Source organism: Mytilus trossulus, chromosome 13 (assembly GCF_036588685.1).
Source record: "Mytilus trossulus isolate FHL-02 chromosome 13, PNRI_Mtr1.1.1.hap1, whole genome shotgun sequence".
In the NCBI taxonomy this organism is placed as follows: Eukaryota; Metazoa; Mollusca; class Bivalvia; order Mytilida; family Mytilidae; genus Mytilus; species Mytilus trossulus.
In genome coordinates, this window is record NC_086385.1 from 32,297,675 (window position 1) to 32,322,468 (window position 24,794).

General features: G+C 31.7%; 1 protein-coding gene across 3 annotated transcripts in view; it reads left to right on the plus strand.

Annotated features, from left to right (window-relative positions):
• LOC134694808 (cardioacceleratory peptide receptor-like) overlaps positions 1–24,325 on the plus strand; it is a 139,684-nt gene extending 115,359 nt beyond the window's left edge. For all 3 annotated transcript variants that reach the window (XM_063555870.1, XM_063555871.1, XM_063555873.1), the window contains 8 exons: positions 4,119–4,251; positions 8,518–8,621; positions 12,791–12,884; positions 15,908–16,032; positions 17,931–18,090; positions 19,101–19,220; positions 20,507–20,687; positions 23,864–24,325. In XM_063555870.1, the coding sequence (XP_063411940.1) occupies positions 4,119–4,251; positions 8,518–8,621; positions 12,791–12,884; positions 15,908–16,032; positions 17,931–18,090; positions 19,101–19,220; positions 20,507–20,687; positions 23,864–24,098 (1,152 nt within the window). In that variant the 3' untranslated portion in view covers positions 24,099–24,325. The remainder of the gene's footprint in view (positions 1–4,118; positions 4,252–8,517; positions 8,622–12,790; positions 12,885–15,907; positions 16,033–17,930; positions 18,091–19,100; positions 19,221–20,506; positions 20,688–23,863) is intronic.
• The last annotated feature ends 469 nt before the right edge of the window (positions 24,326–24,794 follow it).

Consider the following 24,794-nt stretch of genomic DNA (forward strand, 5'->3'; position numbering starts at 1 on the left):
TCACTAGACAAATACATATGGACGTATCAAAATAACGTAAGGGCTTGGTGAAAGAGCTCATAAATTGAAGAAGATTTCTGGTCATTATTTTTTTGTCAGAAGGAGAACTTCAATAACAATATTAGTTATCAATACGTTTTATTGTATCCATAATAGAACTATATTTCATACATAACAGTCCCGAACTTGCACGTGTAATAACATTATTATCATATTGGCCTGGAGAGAAAAAAAAATGTGACGTTATCACTAACCCAAAAGAAAAAAAGTTTTTATGCTTTCTTATTCAATAACACGTGATAGGCGCTAATGCATGGCTTGTGGTGAATTATTTTTCGTACAAGCAAGTGTATTATAAAAATATACTCGCAACACAAACATTGATAAAATCTACAAGCCTTTTAGAATTTTAAATGAACTTGAATTATCGTTGAGTAAATAAATGATTTAATCTGGAAACTGATATTCATGAAAAGTCAGATATGATGTCAATGTAACGTCCAAGCAAGCTGAAAATTCCATATTTGACATGTAATCATGGTAATTGGCCTCGTACGCATAGCGGTATGGCAAAATAAAAAATGTGCCAATTCCTAATCAATTTGTGCCGTATTTCGCACATTTTTTTGGACTTTAGGGTAGTCAATGTTCTTCAACTTCATACTTGTTTTGCTTTTTAACGTTTTTGATCTGCACGTCATCAATGATTCATATGTAGACGAAACATGCGTTTCGCGTGTTTATTTTTAAGCATGGGTCCTTTGATAAATATTAAATCCCTCTAATAGACATCTTTGTTTAAACATCTTTTAGAAAACTTTTTTTTCAGTTAAGAATTAGCTTATGTCATAATATCAATGCCAAGAAATGATATTTTTTTTCTTCAGATTTTGCATTTACTGCAAGGACTTTTAATGTATATTGTTGTTTTTTTTTAGAAAAATATGTAATTAAATTATAAAGTCAACCAATCTAGAGGCTCTGTATGATTTTAAGATACATATATATATATATATATATATATACATGTAACTGTTTGATTTTCAAAATCAAGGGTCCAAAACCTCTTCTAATCATACTAAGTACCATGAACAAGCAACATAACCAGATACATGACACTAAATGAAGAAATGCTTGCTTAATTAATCATATAGACTCTGCTAATTGTTGAGTTGATCGAGAATACTAAGAAAATATTCCTTCTTGGATCTTGTACTAACATGTACTTTATAAGGATTGTCATTTTTCTACTTGTTCTATATCCGGGATAAAAGAAAAGCGAATTTTGATCTTCATAATTCAAGTTCATTACTTTGCTTCAGACATCAGTTAAACTTATTAAAAGAAACCAAACCATAAATTTAATTCTTAAGAAAAATGCTTGCCTCCGCAAATAGAAAATATTTTGCACATAAAGGAAGGATTATGCTTGTTTATTAGAGATACTAGCTATAATTCGATTTTATAATAAAGATTTCTTTAAGCTATTTTTTTTAACTATATCATACCGTATTGTTAAATGACAAAATAATGGTGATAAAGAAAGAAAACACCGTACTCAGATGAATGTCACTAGACAAACACATATGGAATTATCAAAATAACCAAAGGGCTTGGTGAAAGAGCTCATAAATTGACGAATATTTCTGGTCATTTTTTTTTTTGGAAGAAGGAGAACTTTAATAACAGTATTGAGTATCAATAATGTATTGTATAAGTTAATCATATTTCAAACATAACAAAACCAAACGGGTTCGTGCAATAGCATGATTATCATATGGGCCTAGGGCAAATAAAACCCAAATTTTTTACCGTCATCAGTAAAAGAAGACGTAGTGTCTAAAGCTTAGCTCGACAATTTGAGCGTTGATGAATGCCTGTTGATAATTTTATCCCGCGCAACATGCGCGGGATAGTGCAATGCAAAGATATACTCTCAACGTGAATATTTATCAATTCTACAACCCTTTAAATTTAAAATGAATTTGGAAGGGAGTTGGTATTACCAATAAGTGAATAGCATAATATATAATCTAGAAATTAAGGCTTATAAAAGTCAGATATGATTTCACGTCACAAACAAACTGAACATCTAATATTTGACATGGAATTGTCATTTTACGCATACCAGTCTGGCAAAATTAAATATGTGCCGATTTGTAATCCATTATATTGTCTTTTCATGAACATCTTTTGAGATAATTTTGTTTTTCAGTTAAGACATACTGACTCCAATCTGAATTGACTAAGATTATCATTGTTTCTATCGAAGGTCGGTGGTTTTCTACGGGCACTCCGGCTTCCGCCATGCATAAAAACTGACCGCCTCGAAATAGTCCAAATGTGGCGCTTAAGATTGGCGTTAAACACCAAAAACCAATCAATCAATCAGTTAAGAATAAATACGTTCTTACCTTTATACCAACCACAAGGAGGGTGCAAAATATCAGAGGGACAGACAAACTGTGAACTGGGACTGTTTCAGATTTTTCATTTACTGCAAACAAATTTCATGTTACTGTTCAGAAGAAAAAAAATATGAAATAAAAAACATAAAGATACCAAATTCAATTCAATTTTCAAAATCAAGGGCCCAAATCGACTTTGTTAGCATACCTTCTCTGCAGAGCATGTCTTAATTTACACCTGTTTCCAAAATGGCAAAGCTGATATAATTCTGTGTTTTTAGTTTTGTACATTTTTTTCAATTAAATAGTAAGATAACAAAATTGGGAATCGAAACGGAAAGTCTTTAACCAAATGAAAAAATCAAACGTTCAAACACATCAAACGAAATGATATCAAACTATCCTCCTTTATCACTCTGCAGCGCCCTATTTGTGACAATTTGTTCACGCATCGATGACAATGTAATGGAATTTGATCTGTCGTACATGTTTGTGGTTTAGCACTATAAAACCAGGTTCAATCCACCATTTTCTACATTTTCTACATTTGAAAATGCCTGCACCAAGTCAGAAATATGACAGTTTTTGTCCATTCGGTTGATGTGTTTTATCATAAGATTTTGCTATAAGATTGTGGACTTTCCTTTTTGAATTTTCTTCGGATTTCTGTATTTTTGTGATTTTACATTTTCCCCTAATCAGTGGTTGTTATTTGTGGAAAACCCGGAAATCTATACCACACATTACAATTGATCAGTGTTGACGTTCTTATGCTTGAAATCTACAAAGTAGTATGTTTCACTCCTGATTTGATTATGAATGTTTATTTCTTTTCCAAACTTTTCATAATGCAAACGTTTGAAAATAGTAATCGCACTTGACAAAAACAGATATCTAACCAATGAAAATCTCAGAAACACTTTGCTGGTAAAAAGACAAAAAAATCAGAAAATTTAATCAAGTTTGCAATTTTTCACTACGTAATAAATGGATTTTGAAATCCTTTCGGGACAATTCATATCCAATTGCTGTAAGAATGATGCACAGTAAACATACATTAGACGGAAGCATACTTTTTTTGTAAAGTTCAAACTATTGGGTTAAGCAGTATTCATTTATAGCCTTTGTTAATGTTGTTGTTAAAGGCAAATACCCTTTAATCCAATTGTCAATCATTACCATGGCTTGATCAAGTTGAATAGGAATTATGAATCATGGTAGCTATTCCGTTTCATACAAATTTCCCATTTGAATCAATCAACTTTTGGAAAATAATATAATTTAGCAATCACCTGTATAAACCTAAATCATGTGTTACTACAGTATATAAATTAATAAGTCAAAATTATATTTGTTGTAAGGTATCGTTTTCAACAATTTAGTTTGTTTCCCATTGACTTGCTTTGTTTTGAATGAAAGTACTTAATTTTTACAATAAGGAAATTGAGATTAGCGGTTTTCAGGGTGAAATCTGTTCGCTAGATTTATTGCTTCCGGTGGATCGTCGTTAATATTTGTGTTTTATTTCCTTTAAACTCAATTAGCTTTCCGGGTTCGCTCGCGCGTGTGTGTGTGTGTGTGTGATTCCTTTTACTTCAGGGGAGCAGGTTTATTTTTTTCCCTATTTATTCAACGCTTTCATCTACGATCATAGAAATCTACAAATCTTAATTAGTTTTATTTTGTAATATGTCATTTTCTAATTTTTAGGAAGAACAGTTAGCATTCTTGATATTTTTGCTAGTGGTTACAACTATTGGTAACTCCATAGTTCTTGTAGCTGTGTCTGTAGCTAAAAATAGATCCAGAATGACCTTCTTCATCATGCATTTAGCTATTGCAGGTCAGTATTTTTAATCGTTAACAGCCGTCAACAATCGTAGATACTCGACAATTTTCGCTTAGCTCACAATTACATTGTTCTATTCGTAGCGAGGATCACCGAGTTGTTAAGATTTTTTGTTAATTTTGGATACGATGTTTCCTCATCAACTTTTTTCGATAGTGTTCTAATAGTTATTCTTTTTAGGAGTAGGACTTTTTGTAGAATTTACTAGAAATATGTGGCAAGACTTTTCTTTCAAAACTTTAAAATTCCTGTATTTATTTTAAAGTCACCGACCGATTCTGCAATTACTCCATTGTTTACTTACAGCAAACATTTTTTAGTGAAACAAATTTATAACAGTATGTTTATTACATACACATTTTGACTTTTCAACTTGTTGGTTACACTTAACAAATGTTTTCCTTTCGTCTTAGTCGAAAATTGACTGTATCTAAACTTCATTGATATGGTAAATTGGAATAGTCAATACAATCCGATTGCTACAACGATAACATGGGACTATTAAAAACTCATTTGAATTGTTGGTTATTGTAATTCATATACAATACGAAGATGTAGACTTGTTCATTGTACATTTTTGTAACAATGCTATCAAGCCTGTTAAAACTTCAATGTATATTATTTTTTCTTAATTGGTTTTCCAACAAATATTCGAAAAAGCACGAGTGATTTAACACAACTGACACTTCTGGTTATACCGTTGTTTCAATACATTATACCGATTTCATTCTCCATTTAGTGTTCAGTGATGCGTGACAAAATACATCAAACTGACCGGAAATAACGATATCTATTTTTTTATAAATATTTGTTTTTTTTGATTGATTGATTGGTGTTTATTCAAGCAGATATATAATTGACCAGAAACGGTCAGTTTCTGGTCAATGATCATCTAGTCTAGTTCTTTCGATCAAATTTGTAGATAATTATAGAATTTAAATTGCAAAATATTAAACGTGTCAGAGCAATTGCTACACTCCAAATCAGAGAAGCGCGTCACGAGTTGATTATTGTTCGATATTTGAAATCATCAATTATTTACTTATTTTATCACATTAACATGGGTTTAAAGACATATAGAAAATGCAAGGCACTGTATCTCTTTGATCAATTGTTCAAGCGCAACGATATCTACACCTTCTTCGTGTTCTTTGTAACACCAATTCTAGTTAATAATTAACTTCAAGGAAATGCAAATTTTAAGTTGTTTTCACATGTGAAATTATCAGTTTTATGTTATTAACTAGAAGTAAATTCCTATGCAATGTAATCGTATTTCATACATTTCGAATAAAAATAAAATATGTAAAACAAACGGCTGCATCAAGATATTTTACGATTAATATATTTGATATTCATAGAAAAAATCTTTTCATAAAAACAACAAAAACGTACTTTTGTATGAGGGAAGTTTTCACTGAGGAAATCAAACTAGTTTAAAAATAAATTTACAATATACAACTTTTAATCAATGAACTAGTGAAAGCACGTCACTTGTAAACATGCAAACAATTGAGAATATTTAATTAAGTTTGCAATCTTTCAAAACATATTCATAAAACGTCAAAAACTCCGTCCGGGACAATTAATTCGGCATGGTTACCAATAACTGTAAAAGTCAACATCACGGCGGATTTTGTTGAACGTAAAAATAATTCGGTTAAGCAGTAAAACAATTAGTGCAAATATTTTGCTGTGCAGTAAAACAAGTTGTTTGTATTCGTTATTATACTTGCTTCAATAGATATTTTGAATTATGTAAATTATATTCTGTTTATAAAATAAACATTTCAAATCATTTAAAACTCTGAATCACCACTAGGCGGTATTTAACCAATCACATTTTCATTCATTTACCAGAGGTTCGATAATAGACCGGAAATTGTGAATATAAATCAATCATTGATAGTTAAATTAAACTTGTAATTAATTATAGAATAATTAAACCAAGATTTCTCGAGTAGAATATTTTGGGTGTTGGGATATTTTGCATCAATGATAATTTTATAACATTGGGCTCTTTTATAGACAAATAACATTAATTTACTTTGATTACAGTGAGTTTCAATCTATAAAGGGATAAGAAATGTTTAGATAACCAATTATCGAAAAACATATCATTTTTTTGTATTCTTCAGATCAATAGAATCAAGTTGTTATATAATTATACAAGTAGCAATAGCATGTCAACTAATAAATAGACAAATTAATTATGATACCAGATAGTTTATCTTTAACATTGATAAAATGTCACAACTCAACTTAAAAATCAAATTTATCAATTAATGAGTTTTACACATGTTGCCTCGTGTATAGATATTCCATTCATATGTTTCTATGTATATTTAATTTAATCTTTTTGTCAATACTCTCTATTGTTTTTATATAGTAACAATGTGTTGTATCATAACAATTAATACCAACCCGATGTTACGTCATTATCTGATGTTAAATGTAATTTTCATGTTTGTGCAACGCGCCGATTACAATTCATCATTCTTGAGATGTCAATAAAGCCAAACACTAATGTTTGCCTTTTACGGTCAAAACCCCGATTAATTATACGGTTGATACGATATAAAACTGTCTACATATAATATCAGTAGAATCTATATTTCATCATAGATTCGAGTCTTTTGTTACTATGGTCAGTTGATAAATGTACAATTGAAGTTTAGGCTGACCATCACTATAAAAGATATCGGAGAAAATTATTGAATATATAGCCAACTCTTATTATATCGCACTAAATCAAAACCTGGACTGAATGAAGATAAAAAGAAATATTTTTCAGTGATTGATTCGAATGTCGTCAAATTTATCAATTCAGAACCACTGTATATACGTCTTATTATCGTGTAGTTGCCCCCCCCCCCCCCATTTTACAAAATTTTTGAATTTGAGAAATAATAAGAATTTTCTACCTCAGGAATATATTACCTTACCTGTATTTGGCAAATATGTTGGTCCTCAATGCTCTTCAATGTCGTATTTTATTTGGTCTTTTTACCTTTTTTGCATTCGAGCGTCACTGATGAGTTTTTTGTAGACGAAACGCGCGTTTGGCGTATATACAAAATTTAATCTTGGTATCTGTGATGAGTTTTAATTCCCCGGGGGTATCACCAGACCAGTGTTCAGCATTTATATGTTGACAAGAATTATTATTGATATGGTCATGTTTATTTATTAACTGCTTCCAAAACTTTTGATTTTTGAAATACGAAGACTTTTCTTCCTCAGGAATAGATTACCGTAGCTGTATTTGGCAAAAATTTTAGGGATTTTGGTCCTAAATGCTTTTCAACTCTTACTGTATTTTGTCTTTTTTACACTTTTGTTTGATTTGAGCGTCATTGATGAGTCTTTTGTAGACGAAACGCTCGTCTGGCGTAAATACAAAATTAAATCCTGGTATCTGTAATGAGTCTTTTTTTTACATATATCCGACACACTTTTTTTACTCATATTTATTGAAATTGAAGAACCACGTTATCTTGAGTAATGTTCGTTTTAAATAAAAATAAGATATTTGATTTTGGGCGTTACCTATAAAAATATTAAAAAAAAACACTTCTGAGATGATCGAAACCAAAAGGTTGTATTGCTACTACTGGTGGAAATTTATTTCCCCGAGGGTATCACAAGCACAGTAGTCAGCACTTTGTGTGCTGATATGAATTGTCATTGATATAGTTATATATATAAGTTTACTGTTTACACATTTTTGATTTTTGATAAACTAAGGCTTTTCTTCCCCAGGCATAGATTACCTTATTATGTTTGGCAAAACTTTTAGGAATTGTTGTCCTCAATGCTCTTCAACTTCGTACTTTATTTGGTATTTTTATCTTTTCATGGATTCGAACGTCACTGATAAGTCTTTTGTACACGAAACGCGCGTCTGGCGTATATACTAAATTTAGTCCTGGTATCTACGATGAGTTTATTCACTTGCTTATAAATATATTGATATGTTTTTTTTCAAATAATCAAAGAAAAAAAATGAAACTGGAATTACCTTGAAACTTGAATAAAAATGAAACTGGAATTACCTTGAAACTTGAATAAAAATTAAACTGGAATTACCTTGAAACTTGAATAAAATTGAAACTGGAATTACCTTGAGACTGGAATAACATTGAAACTGGAATACACTTTTGTTTTCAAAGAAGAAAGAGTTTCATCGACTCCCTGATTTATGTTGTCACTTGTTTACTATTTATTTCAACATTACTTGGTACCGTATCCTCTTTTCAGATTTATTGGTCGGATTAGTGAGTTTAATGCCTGATTTAATATGGCGACTGGCTGGACAGTTTTATGGAGGCGAAGTACTTTGCAAAATTGTTAAATTTTCACAGGTAAGATGCATGCAGTTAGTTTGATGATCAAGATTAAATGTTTATTTTGTACAGCAAACATATACTCTGACTTTTTTTTTCAAAGTTTAAGTCATTTATATGTTTTTAAGTTTAGTGTGACGTCCGTTTTGACTGAACTAGTACACAATTTTAAATTGCGGCTAGCTAAGGACCACCTCCAGCTGCTGGATTTTCTCGCTTCGTTGAAGACTCATTGGTGTATTTCGGCTGTTGTCTGCTCTTTGGTCGAGTTGTTGTCTCTTTGACTTATTCCCCATTTCCATTCTCAATTTTATATTGTATTTTTGTTTACACCAAGATAAAATTTGAGTGACTGAAACGTTAAACTACCATTCGAAATTGAAATATTAAGACAAAATTCTCATTAATAAAGAAGAAAACAAATTGCATGTTCAGATTGATAGAATATATCTGAACATTGACATAACGTCGGAATTCAGCGAAATTGTTCTCTTTATGATTATTATTTTTCCTAAAAAGTAATACTTTTAGAGAGGCTACAGTACTTTAGCGATGTGCATCCTGTCAATCAGTAAATATTATTCAAATCAAGGTTAAAATCAAAATTTTAATGAATCACATAACCTCAAAACAGGACGAAAACTACCGCGTAGTGGGAGTGCTATGGAGTAAGGAAAATCGCCAATGTTATATTATAGTTTGTTTCTGTGTGTGTTACATTTTATTTTTGTGTTTCAGTTTTGTAATTGTTCTCCGCTTATATTTGATGCGTTTCCCTCAGTTTTAGTTTGTAACCCGGATGTTTTTGGTGTTCTCCATTGATTTATGAGTTTTGTACTACTGTTGCCTTTATTTATCTACACTCGTACTCTAAATATGTAAGTGTTTGGATGAAAACTTCTACCCACAAGTTGCGAAACATTTCCAAAACAACATGGATTGATAAAATAACTATCAATCAGTAAAGGACGAAAAACCTAGAATTTGCAACAAATTTTAATCAGATTAGAAACCTGCCTTATATTTCTACTTACGTCTAGCAATTTACAATGAGGGTCGGTTGAAAACTAAACTTAACGACAAAAGAGATTACTGTGGATTTATTTATTTTCGTGGGGACCAATTTTCGTGGATTGAAGAAAACTTGCATATTCGTGGATATTAAATTTCGTTGTTTTGGCAAAGTTTGCAAACATTCCTTTTGAAAATTTGTAATTCCTTGAACATTTAAATTCGTAGTTCATCTGTTCCAACGAAATCAACGAAAATTGGTATCCAACGAATATTAATGAATCCACGATATTTCACCTTTCCATTTGTAAACGTTCCATTTCTAAGTAGAATTATTACAATATCGCCTACCAACGGAGTACATTTTTCTCCTAGATGTTACGATGGCTTGTATTTCCTAAATATATTGCTGATATATTATAACTTATCCTTTAGACTTTTTTTAATTTTCGATCATATATTAATACGTATGATACTAATTTCTTATCTGCAAATTAAATTGAACCTAATTTCATAGATGAAAAATAAAAAAATAAAAATTTCTTCAGGCTATTAATCAAGAAGTAATTACATAATATAAATGAATCGAAAACTCTTATCGTTACGCTAAATGATTTTGCCCATAAAATCACAGAACTAGAGATTACACATATTGCATAAGAATTAGGTTTTATTCTAGCAACTGTTGAATTGAGAAAGCAATGACTCAAAATGAAATTATTACAATGAACAAGTACAATTTTAACTCGAGAAAATGCATATTTCCCTTAGATACCACAATAAAATGTAAAACATTTAGTGCAATTGACATTATTTCGCGATTAAAGAAAGAAAATTATTCTGTTAAATTAAGATTACATCGCTGCAAGTACACCTTGATTGAACCATTCATCTGATCATGACTTAATCAAGGTTGCGTTAATTATCATCTTCACGTGATTATAGTACATTGTTTTTTCGTTAACACATCGTAAATCGAAAATTTATTATTTTCTGTGTTAACTGAAATCGTCTTAACGTGTATCTGATGCTTAACATTAAAGAAAACGTTTAAAGTTTATTAAAGAAAATTAGTCATGTTTTTAATATCTCGAACATATTAATTTCTACAGGTCACTGCAACTGAGCGTAAAATTGAATTCTATTATTTGAAATTAATTATATTTCTTTGAAATTTTCCTAACGCAGTATGACCTTCCGATTTAAACGATGTAATATTTTTTTATCCATTTTTTATTTCATAAAAAACGATCTGCGACTGTTTATCCTTAATTATATTCATAGCAAGACTTCGTTAATAGTCGCATAAGAAAATGTCTGATCACATAAGTTTATTAAATTTCTACGAAGGAATCGTGAGGTCATGCAAGTAATACAATAATTTAATATATCAATGGTGAGACGATAATATTGAGCTTAGCAATTAAATGAAGCAAACAATAGAACAAAAAATCACCTTTTTAAATTTCTGCTAAAAGGTTATGAGATTTCTGTGTTCCAACGAGATACCTCTGAGCTCTTACATAATACTTGTACGTTTCAACCGGAAATTTATCAATTCCAATTTGTCATTTCTCAGCTAAAATGCATACATTTGTAAATTCTTTTAAATAAGTTTTAGTAGACATTTTACATTAAAAATAACTGTCAGTACCATGCAAAGGATAGTCGAAACATTTAAACAACAGATTGGCATTACAATTATTTCGTAGATTCAGTATGTTTACATGATTTTTATAACACATGTTATCAGGGTAGAAGAGCGGGAGATCATAACCGATACGGTAGACTCATTGTATTCTATTGAATTTTTGGTTAAGTACAGCATTTTTTCTTCCATCTAATCAGTGTGTTTTTTCACCTTGTTTTAACTATTTTGTAATTTTATTTGCCCCTTTACCCCTTTGTGTCTTCAGATAATCATCTGATTTGCTTCATGTTTTGAACAGAACGTCACCATACACCTTGTCGTTGATACAGACTGAATCTGCGATTGAACTTTTGACGTCAACAACAATCACTTTACCATTGTGGCGTCAGATATTTTATTTTATGACGTCAAAACTTTACGGGAACCTGTGTGATATCCGGTAATGACGGATAAATAGCGATAAGGCGTATTGAACATATGCACCACTGTTGTCTGAATTCACTTTGAACCGCATTTACATCATTTTAATAAATAACCCTAACACAAGACGATGATTATTCCGATATGTATTGACAATTCAGAATGTCAACGACATGACGAAAAGCTACTTCGCTTAATTTCACTGACAATGTTTTGAAATAACAGCTTGAAAGTGATTTTCTAATTAAAAGTTATTCAATTTAGTTTTCATTTGCGCGTGTTTATCACAAAACGTTGCACAATGTTCTACAGTTCTTTATAATTTGCAATCATTTGTAAAAGTTCACTCTTATTTCGGTTTCCAATAAAACAAAATACCTTAAAAAAATGATAAAGGTAAAAGACCGGAAGACAAACATTAAGACACAACACACAAAATAGAAAACTAGTCACTGAGCAAAAAGTAAAAAAAAAAACTTGGTTTATTGCAACTATTTCGGACGGGTAAGGACATTTTCCTCCGACATTCGTCCTTTGTCATTAGAACTACAGTAACCCGACTTCAATCGTTTATTATACTTTTTCTTTAAAATGGTTGTAAAAATCGAAACCTTTATGATATACACACACTACTGTCTTGTTATCTCATTATGAACCACGTGACTCATTAAAGCATATTTGGTCAGTTGACGACGAACCACGTGACCGAAGAAAGCATATCTCGTCAGTTCACGAGGAGTCTCGTAATTGGTCACAAAAGACTATTAACGATAATGGTCATAGTTAAAAATTTCCAAATCTATTCTACAAATCTCTACGGGTTATTAATCAGTGATAATAAATCGTTGTTACTCCTGTCAAAAAATGTACTGCATTGACCAAACCAAGTTTGGTGAAGATTATTATATATAGGCTCAAGAGATTTTGTCCGGAAACTAAAATATTGACGGCCGGACGATCGGATGTAATTTATCATATTGTATGTCGGCGTCAACACTGTCGCAACTCGGCTAATAATGCAAATAAAGATTGCTAATTTCCGTGTTCAATCCATTTGTTTACTGTTAGTATACATTTGTCAATAATACAGTTTTCTTTCTTCCAGTGCCTTGTCACATACGGATCAACCTTCGTCCTTGTTGCGTTAAGTATTGATAGATTAGATGCCATAGCTAGACCATTAGGATTTTCCACAAGTAGTAAGATATCTAATTTAGTTTTCCTTTTACATGAATATAACAATTTCTAAGTTTCCTTAGCTTTAATTCCACTGTATTACAAGTGGACGTCTCGATGTTGTTATACCAGATGTAATCAAATATTTTTTTCTCTCACAAGTGTCCTCTTTCAATCCGATTAACATTGCAAATTGACATGATATCATTATCTGGACTCTGTTCTAGTAACATATATTAAGATCCTGTTTCAAGGAATTGACAGTTATTGGAATCAACAAACACACCAACAACTAAAACATACCATATACAATTACATCGATATATATCAGTATACTGTTTTCCCATTCATATTGTGGCACAATCTACCTTTAAGGACATTATTATAAATAGATTACATTCACAGTCTAAAGCACTAAAACACAGAATGAGATATGAAATCTTACGTGACTATTATACAAGTAGGAGGTTTAGTCAGTAATAAAAACCAGGTTCAAACTATTATTTTCTACGTAAGAAAATGCATGTATTTCGAATTTATGTTTTCACTTACATTTAATTCAAAAGGGTGAGACAATTTTTATGGGAGAATTTTTTTTTTAATTAATTGTTTTGTCATAACCTTACATTGTACGTTTTGAGTCTTGATTGTCCTGTCAAGTATACAAAACGCTACACACAGGAGTCGCCAAAGAAGGTGAAGTTCTATATTGTTCTGAATCCAAATATTTATTATATATAATACCCCATTAATTCACCAATACATAATACAATTCCGGAACCAAGTCAGCAATATTACTGTTATTTATGGTGTTTAGTTTTGCCATTTGATAAGCATTATAAGGGACTTTCCGTTTGAATTTTCCTTCAAGTTCGGTATTTTTGTAAGTTTACCTTTTTTCTATTTAATAATAAGTACATATGTAGTGATTGCAAATGAAAAAATGTTTTCCTTTATTGCACTCCTAAACGAAGTCATTGTCTAATATTAACGTTCATTGGAGTACATGAGAGTTTATTACATGTGATCAATCCCTTAACTAACGAAACAATTTGAATTTGTTTGTCGACCAAGATTGAAAGTCCATGACAAAAATATATGAATCAACACTTTGCTGTAGACACATGTTTATAATTACATTTCCACAGGAAAATGTCAGACAATTGAATAAATGACTGATGATTCGACATGTTGATTACATGTCTACTAGACATAACTTGAGTTAGACTATTTACCGGATTTGCAATCACATAAGCAACACGACGGGTGCCGCATGTGGAGCAGGATCTGCTTACCCTTCCGGAGCACATGAGATCACCCCTAGATTTTGGTTGGGTTCGTGTTGTTTATTCTTTAGTTTTCTATGTTGTGTCATGTGTACTATTGTTTTTCTGTTTGTCTTTTTAATTTTTAGCCATGGCGTTGTCAGTTTGTTTTAGATTTACGAGTTTGACTGTCCCTTTGGTATCTTTCGTCCCTCTTTTGAATCATTCAAAACACAAAAGATGATATAAGTTAGAAACTTACTTGCTTCTTATTAAGTTCCTAGTCTTTTCTCGTCCTTCATGTTGCACTACTTCAATCGCCGTCTTTTGTTTTGACTCTTGTCAGTTTTTCCCTACTCCACAACCTGAAAAGATAAAAATCCTAAATTTCTTTGGTGTTAAAGCTATCTACAGAGAAACTTTCTAATTAAACAAAATCTTTTGAGCGTGTTTGTTACGATAACTTCATGAAATTGTCAGGAACATTCAAACTAAAACATAGTGAAGGGCAAATCAATAAAGAAGTCAAAAAGTAAAACATTTTCTGATTTTGCTTTGCTATTCATGTTTGCAGTTTTATAGTTTATAAACAGAAAATGACCAGTAGTTCGTTGTGATACGTTCTTTTGAATAACAGTATTTCAAGCGAATATATGACCTCTCAGTATTTTCAAATTTAAGATCAAACACTGAGTACTCTTTACCCTAGATAAACTTGACGAATATCGATTTAAGGTGGTACCCAACACTTTAACTTAAATTAATTTGGCTTGTTTAATTTTTTTTAAATTTTGACAAAGTATTTACTGTGACTCTTTGACAAAAATATAAAAATTTTAGAAAATTTGAACCAACCGTTTTATCAGAAAAATTACACTGGTTATATAGCAGTTTGACAAACACTTATTTTGATCATTGAGAAGCTTAACATTCCCTTAACAGCACAACGTAATTAAAACGTTTGGCTGATTTTACAGAGTTATCTCCCTGTAGTGTTAGGTACCACCTTAAAACTAAAGTGAGATCATTGCTTGTGTTGATATAGGTACTGATCTTGAATTTGATTTTTATAATTAAAAGCATAGAGTAAATTTGCATTACTTTACAGTTACAATACATTCCATTGTTCTGTCGATATAATTTCTGAATGGATTTGTCACTCATAAACTATTTTCCTAGTAGATACTTAAAGTGCACCGTTTAAAATTCAGTAGCTGCAACTAATCAAAGTCAATCTAATGATTGAGATTTTAATAAATACTTTTAAAGGCATGTTTAATCAATCTAATTATATAAGTGTTTTATATCTTGTACTTTTATTAAGTGTCTTTTGTGGAGAGTTGTCTAATTAGCAATCAAATCACAGCTTTCATATTCTCTGCAGGGACTGTTACTCGTGCTGTGTGGATGCAGTTTAATGTGTCTCCGTGCTTATAGCATGTATAGTATATGCCCTTATAATTTTACCTTTATGGTTTTTTGCTTGTAAGAGAGCTCTCTACATACCCTATTTCAATAATGTTCTATTTCTTCTACTGTATTTTTTTATGTCATTTGGTCTCGTGTGAAGAGTTGTTTCATTGGCAATCAAACCCCTTTTTTTATATTCACTGCAACATGTGCAAGGACTGTTCCTCGTGCTGTGTGGATGCAGTATAATATTTCCCAGTGCTTGTAGTGTATGCTCCATTTCTTCTACTGTATTTTATGTCAGTTGATCTCGTGTGCAGAGTTGTCTCATTGGCAATGCTATCACATCTTCTTTATATTTTTTTTAATAGAAGCTAGAAATAGGGTTCTTGTAACCACAGCTTGGCTAATTGCAGCAGTGTTCTCAATTCCTGCCGCTGTTTTATTTAAGACAGATCAATGCATAATAAATTTACCAACAATTGATGATTGGAAGGTAAGTTAATTGAATTAGGATTACGATACTTTTGCATTATAAATTTACCAACAACTGTACATTGGAACGTAAGTTAATTGAATTATGATTACGATACTTTTGCATTATAAATTAACCAACAATTGTACATTGGAAGGTAAGTTAATTGAATTATGATTACGATACTTTTGCATTATTAATTTACCAACAATTGTATATTGGAAGGTAAGTTAAATGAATAAAGCTAACGATACTTTTGCATTATAAATTTGCCAACAATTGTGAATTACAAGGTGAATTGATCGGATTATGATTACGAGACTTGTGCATACCTTAGTAAACCTATTTGCCCTACAAAGCTATTGCTTTCTGTAGATTTTAATTATTGTCATTACGACTGTCAAAAAAGGCATAGTTGTATTGTTAAACAATTCGGAAATAGGCATAGCAAAAACAAACCAAAAAAGGAACCAAACCCAAACCAGAGTTTACAAAACACTACAATCAAAAACTAGATCAAAACTAAGGTATGAGCAACACAACACCCAACCAAATATTATGAGGTGAACGCTGGGAAAATGTATGCACTTGAACTGTGAGATTGCACAATAGTCAATGTACAGTGAAAACCGTTTAAACCGAACCTCTTCTGGATTTAAGAATATGTTCTATTTTGACCGATATTCGGTTTTAACAGGTTCACAGCGCATACAATTTGATAAGACGAAGCTTAAGAACAATTGTTGGTTGATACAGGTTTCGGTGTATGTAGGGTTCGGTTAAGCCAGGTTTCACTGTATAACATGTTCTTCAAATAAAGGCTATTGATATGTGTGTGTGTTTTGCCTTGTTCTTTCCTTCTTATGGCACAAACTGCATAGCAATATTTAAAGGCAAGATAAAAACATACGGAAATATGTTTGATTCATTACAAAGTTTGTGTAACATTCTCCTTACGCTGAAACGCAGGAAAACATAGACATATATTTTACTACTACATCGAAATCTATATTTCTCCCTCCGAGTTGTTTGAAGAATATTATTGTAATGTCGTGAATGGAGATATCGTCTTGGTCGAGACTATGTTGAGTATTGCATAGTCTGATGACTTTGAGGCAAGTTGTATCTGTATCTACTAATTTGGCGTCATTGTATATCGATCTTGCAAATGACGTAACTATTACAAATTTCAAAGTGAGCAATGATATTCGACGTCATTTAAATTTAATCAACGGGGGGCTGAAAACAAACCATTAATGATTATAAAAAAAATATTACCCAGTCAAGAACGATATAAATCGGTTTAGAATTAGTCAAAAACTCACCTAACATGTGGCAAGTTGGCAGAAGTAATACACATTGTTACCTACAAAATTACAACATCTGATGTTCATTATTTATTATGTTTTAATCAGCAAAAACATACGTTATTTAGTTACTTTTGGTGGCATTCATCTAATTTGAAATTAATTTGAAATATGAAAATCATTATTCTTACTGTTTGGTATACAATACACTATTTTGCTAATAAAGTTAACACCTTTACAAGATAATTGGCAAATACCATAAATTACTATGTGTTACATATGTTTTAAATGTGTGTTACTGATTTGGTAAATAATGGACACTTTTTCATATTGATGTAACCATTATTGCTCTAATAGTTATCAAAGGTACCATGATTATAATTGAGTACGCCAGACGCGCGTTTCGTCTACATAAGACTCATCATTAACGCTCATATCTAAATATTTATAAAGCCAAACAAGTACAAAGTTGAAGAGCATTGAGGATCCAAAATTCCAAAACATTGTGCCAATTACGGCTAAGGTTATCTATACCTGGGATAAGAAAATCCTTAGTGTTTTCTAACCGTGGTAATTATTCCTGTACTTGTCATACCTTTTTTGTCTTTTCAGATTTATGTGACCATTATTGCCTTTGCCGTGTTCATTATTCCAGCAATTATTATAGCTTTTTGTTATGGTATTATGGTATATATTATAGTCAACAAGAATTCTGCATTGATGGCGACAATGAAAAAGAAGCATGAAAGGAAACCGCTCTATTATAGACCAGGTATGAATTACACAACAAAAGGGGGAAAGTTATGTCGTGACATAAAAGCGTTGTGATAAAAACATGACAAAAGACAAATTGTGTTAGCTGTGACACGGAAAATTTCTAACAAAAGAATAAAATAAAACGAGTTATATAAAAATAGGGAGGTGTAGTATATTTAAAATGCATACCTCTATACACCAAAAGTCAAAAAGTTGAGATGGTCATAAGGCTTTCAACAATGAGAAGAGCAAAACATATAAGAAATGGTCGACAAAAAGGTACCTCAGCATAAAAATAGAAAACAATAAGCTCACGGCATGGTTTACTAGTATAACAAAACAATTTACGAAAAGTAAATATGACAGACATGCATCAACGACAACCACTTACCTATATGCTTCTGGTTTTGGACAGGCACATTAATAGTGTGGCTGGGTTGAACAACTAGACTGTAAGAGATCAACCCTCCCATAATCTAGGACAGTAACTAGTGTCACTATACAACACAAGAACCAACTAGCGGTCAGTTGAGAACAGCAAACTGATGAATATACATTAAAAATTAATCTAACAAAAGAACTGTATCTGCGGTTAGTTAGACGCAAGTTTTACCTGTGTTCGGTGACACATTTGTTGATGCCACGATATTTTCAAGTTTACTACTTGTACTTGGTTCTATAAATTGTTGAAGTTTGTTCGGTGACCAGATTGTCGAATTTGCGACCATACAATATCTACCTGTGCTCAGAATAAACGGGGATTTTTTTAGGGAAATTGAATTAAATGCATTTAACAGTGTCCAAGTTTAACTCAAACTGGTTAGTTTGGTGCATTTTTTCTTGTTCGTACTTTTTACCAATCTCGTTATTTCAAGATATTATCCAATGATGTATTTTCTTGACTACGATTTGCTGTTAATATCGTTGTCGATGTTGCTCGTTTCGTCAAAAATATTAAACTGAAACAAGAACAAAATAACGTATGCTGTATTGTTTTCAAATATTTGTCTGTTTTGTCTTTTACAGAATTAAAAAATCAACGAAAGAAAGTTTCAAGTGTTCAACATGATTCTAGAGCCAGTTCCAGAGGAATAATTCCACAAGCTAAAATCCGAACAATAAAAATGACATTTGTTATTATTTTAGGTAAGCATATTTAAATGCAATTTATAAATATTACTTCAAATCCTCACCATACAATGAATGCTAACGGTGCGACACTGTTTGTTTCCACAAGCTATCATCCGAACAATAAAAATGACATTTGTTGTTATATAAGGTAAGCATTCTGCAATGCAATTTATAAAAAAACTCATCATAGATACCAGGACTAAATTTAGTAAATACGCCAGACGCGTTTCGTCTACAAAAGACTCACCAGTGACGCTCGAATTCATAAAGGTTAAAAGGCCAAATAAAGTACGAAGTTGAAGAGCATTGAGAACAAAATTCTTAAAGTGTTGCCAAATAAAGCTAAGGTAATCTATGCCTGATGTAGAAAAGACTTAGTATTTCAAAAGATTCAAAAATTTGTAAACAGTAAATTTATAAATAATACTCTTGATGCATCATGGTGCGACACTATTTGTTTCATGTAATATACACACCGTTTTGAAATTATTGCATGACAAAAACTACTTCTGGTTGGTTGTTTGGTATTGAGATTATAATTATATTTAGAACAATTATTTATGGAGTTTGGAATACGTGGAGGAGAAGAAATTACATACTGTTGACATTTTTTGCTTTACTACTTATTGCTTTGAACACAATTGGGACACAAAATGTATATGTTATGTTATGTGAAATCAAGTAATTTGTTTTTGATAAAATGTAATAGAAAGCCAATGGAAATGGTTTAAAACTATGCCAAAGTATATTTTTAAAAGACGATAATAGCCTTATAAGAACGTAATTGGCGAATTTCCTCATTCATGAAGGATATGAATAGATTACTTTCGAGTTTTTCCGTCACTGGAAAACAACTCGTCAATTATGCACGCCTTTATGATGTCATTTACCAGATAGAGGGGAATGCCTGTATCCCTGCACTTTTAACGTTCATCAAGCGTCTTAGTGATCGTCATTGTGAAGGATAAACCAGAAATAAATTTTGTTATGTAGGTACTAAATCACAATTCCCTACTGACAGCAGTGCTGACAGACAATTAAAAGAATTTAATTTGCCGAAAAATTAATAAAATAAAGCTTCATAGGTTTCCCACCATTCGCTCAACGTTGGAACGGAAGTGACGACGCTACTATAAGCACCTATGATGACAACTAAAATCAAAGTTTATACGGAAATTTATCGAACTCGAAAGTTGTCTATTAATTGAACATAAGGTTATAGTCTTTTAAAAATGTATCTAACCTGTGACATATATTTTAAATACAGCAATATTCATATAACTCTATGTATATCTTTTTAGTATTCATTATGTGTTGGAGTCCATACTTTTTGTGGAATTTACTCCAAGTGTATGGACATATCAAGTCAAACCACACAAATATGCTGATAACAGTATTTGTTCAGAGTCTGGCACCACTTAATAGTGCAATAAATCCAGTTATTTATGGAGTATTTAGCACAAGAATTTGCCGACAACTTAGGTATGAGTATTTTCTATAATTAGTTTATTAATGTCAATTTCTAAGGCGAATTGAAACTGAGAATGGAAATGTGGAATTTGTCAAAGACACAACAACCCGACCAAAGAGAAGATAACAGCCGAAGGCGTGCTTCAGCTGGCCCTTAGGAGAAATGTATACTAGTTCAGTTATTATGATCGTCATACTAAACTGCAAAATATATAAAAGAAACTAAAATTTAAAATCATACATGACTAACATAGACCAGAGGCTCCTGACTTGGGACAGGCCCAAACACGCGATGGGGTTAAACATGTTTGGTGAAATCTTAACCCTCTCCTTTACCTCTAGTCAATGTGAAAAGAAAAAAAAACACACAACCATACGCTCAGTGAAACATGGTTTAAAAAAAGTCCGAGTCCGATGTCAGAACAGGTAACAGAAGAAACTAAATAGAATGACAATGATAGATAAACCAACAAAAGACTACTCATCAGTACTAGCAGTTACTGACTGAAAAAATTATAAATATTTAAATCTCGTAAAAGGATTACGAAGAGACACATATCTGAAGGTCATCCATAACGGAACATGTCACTATTGAGTTGAGATACATATCCAACGTACTTGTCAATCAATTTGTGATGGTGACTGTAACATTTTTGTAGCGTCAAATTCAGTAAACAAACGTATCTGTTCTCTTCACGGAAAACTATTTACAAGAGAACAGCACAATACAGTACTATGAGGTAAGGGTTCAGCTTTTGAAAAACATACGGCGTCCTTCAGTTTTTAATTTCAGTGTCACGTTGGTCTCTTGGATAGATTTGTTTCATTGGCAATCATACCTCATCGTTTTGTTTGTATACATACCGATGGTTTTATAACATGCATGACAAAAATAAACAAACGTGTGTCACAATATGTAGTAAATGAGTGCAGAATGTCTGTCTCGACGTTTCTTTGCAATATGAAAACATGGACCTTTACTTATGGCACAATGTTAGTGCGTTTTTTCTCCGTCTTCCCCCACCAATAATTTACTCCTGGTATCTGTGATGAGTGTATATAGTCCATGTTCAAAATTGACGGGTGAATTACTTTCATTTTTCATTTTTTTTTATCTATTGCAGTAAGAAGGTAATAATTAAACGTTGTATTGATTTTTTTTCCTTTTGCACGATGCAAGACAAATCTGCATGGCGATGCTCTCATTTCTACCTATTTTTATATAATGAATAATGGAAATTCGAATCAATGTAAAGCTATTTCAATGTTAGTTTTGCATTCAGTGTGACAAGTAAAAATATATGTCACAAACGGAAAATACTATTCAATAATCTAATTGACAAGCATGGTAAATTAAACATGACACAACTAATGAAGGGTCCCGCTGTTCGAGAGGTCTAAGTAGTTACTACAGTAGTCACTAGCCAGTCAAAACTGAGGTTGCAGGTTCGAACCCCGCTCATGCAGGTGCACTTGACTCAAATCTTAATTGACTAAGATTATCAGTTTTCCTATTAAAGGTCATTGTTCTTCTCCGGTCACTTAAGCTTTCTCTACCAATAAAACTACATGCATGAATGCTACGAAATATTCAAAAGCGGTGGTGCTTAAAAGTGACGTTAAACAAAATGAATAAATAAACAAATAAATTACGAGATATGTAAAAAAAAATTATACATGTAGGGTCAGCAAAAAACAATAATAAAACTTATTGTTTAATTTTCGGTAAACCTAATAACTGCATATTATCGGGCTAGTTAAATTGCTATCACATACATTTAAGTTGTTTTATCAATTAAAAAAAATGTATACGGTAAGATAATTCAATCTTGCAGAATTTCATTACAGACTTTATTAACAAGTAATATGTATTTATAGTACATTATTGGGAAAACACAATCATAATACTTGATGCAAAAATGAAAATTGTGCTTTTTTGAATTCATATTTGACTACTGTGGATTTATTATTATTCGTTGGATACCAATTTTCTTTGGTTTCGTGGGTACAAGTGAACCACGAAATCAAATGTTCAAAGAAATACATATTTTAATAGGCTTTGTATACAGGGAAGGTCAAATCCTCGAAATCAAATATCCAAGAATATGCAAGTTTTCAACCATCCACGAAAATTGATACCCACGAAAAAAAATGAATCCACAGTACTATAAATGGAATTGAATCTTATTAATGTTCATGCAGAAGATATGTGTATCATGAATAAAAGAACTTAATTCAGTTTAGTACTAACAAATCATTTATCTCATATGTTTACATGTGAAATAGTACAATAACGTTATATGACCAATCATCCATATGTTGTCTTTTGATCCATAAAGAATGCATGTACCAAGTCAGGAATATAACAGTTTTTTGTCATTTGTTCGATTTGTTTAATTTTATCAATTGATTTTGCCATTTTGTAACGAAATGTCCGATTGGAAATCCTGTGGAGCTCGCTATTTGTCTTATTATGTTTAAAAATTGAACCTCAATGTCATTTCAAATTATTTAAATTTGATTCATAGGCAAATCACTTAATTGATGTGCTAACTATAGTGAAAACTTGCGCTAAACGGAATCCTACATAAACCGAAAATCTGTATAGACCAAACATATTATTAAGCACCCTCATATCAAACTATATGCGTTGTGAACCTGATAAAACCAAACATCGGCCAAAAACAGACCAAAATCTTAAGTCTCGAGGAGGATCGGTTTAAACAGGTTTCACTGTATCAAGTTATAATACAAGCTTATGGCGTATGACATTATAATCCTGGTACTTTTGATTAATATTTACACCACTGGGTCGATGCCACTGCTGGTGGACGTTTCGTCCCCAAGGGTATCACCAGTCCAGTAGTCAGCACTTTGGTGTTGACATGAATATCAATTACATGGTCATTTTTATAAATTTTCTGTTTACAAAACTTTGAATTTTTCGAAAAACTAAGGATTTTCTTACCCCAGGAGTGGATTACCTTAGCCGTATTTGGCACAACTTTTTGGAATTTTGGATCCCCAATGCTCTTCAACTTTGTATTTATTTGGCTGTTTAACTATTTTGATCTGAGCGTCACTGGTGAGTCTTATGTAGACGAAACGCGCGTCTGGCGTATACAATTATAATCCTTGTACATTTCATTACTAATTATAATTGTCTCTCATTTTTTTTTATATTTTAGACGATTCAAAGCCGTAAAAGTAATTTGTGATATATTTCCTTTTTGTGCTGACCAAACTAAAATGCCATCCGATCATTCTACAATGGTAACGGACAACACGTTTACATTTCGACGTCAGATCATCTCCCCTAGCAGATCCATTTATAGCCAAGGGGAAAGTTTTCAAATGGAAACATGTGACCTGATAGCTAGTGTATTGCCTGACAGAAAACAACCAGCTATTATACGAAACTAAACGAATCAATTCTTCCATTTGTGCACAAAAAGAGTCTCGTTTCTTGCATCAGGAACGCACAACGGCATACTCTAAAAGCAAAAGATGTGTAAGTACAGAAACACGCGAAGATCTATTATAGGACCTAAGGGGTAATGCAAATAAAAGTCAAATCTAGATTTAAAGCATGATTTTTTGTGATGTGTTTGTCCTTAATACAATATAACAAATGTACACTTTGGTCACGTTCAGCTACTGAAAACCGTAATACTGGAGAAGTCTGGTCAATTTTTAATTTTGAAAGTCATAAAGCTTAGGGACGACATCAAAAGATCGATGTAGGATAAAAGACTTCAATCAAATAGTTTTCGGTGGGGGGGAGGGGGTCAACATTGCTGCAAGTTTTGTTAATTAACCAAAAATCGATTTTACATATTACATGTATATCGCTATTGGTCAATCAATTTTTCCCAAATTAAGTTAAGAGAGTGGTTGTAGGGTTAATGACAAAACTATGTGAATTAAGTTTTTTATCCTACATTGAACTTTTGATGTCGTTCCTTAGCTAAATGAAATCGATCATTAATCAAATACTTTTCTTTTTAATCAAAGAGAAGTAACTTGTAGTTTGATATCTGATTTAAAAAAAAATTGTGATTGATTGATGGTTGCTTAACTAAAAGTGGCAAATATTTCTCAGTTATAGGAAGATGTGGT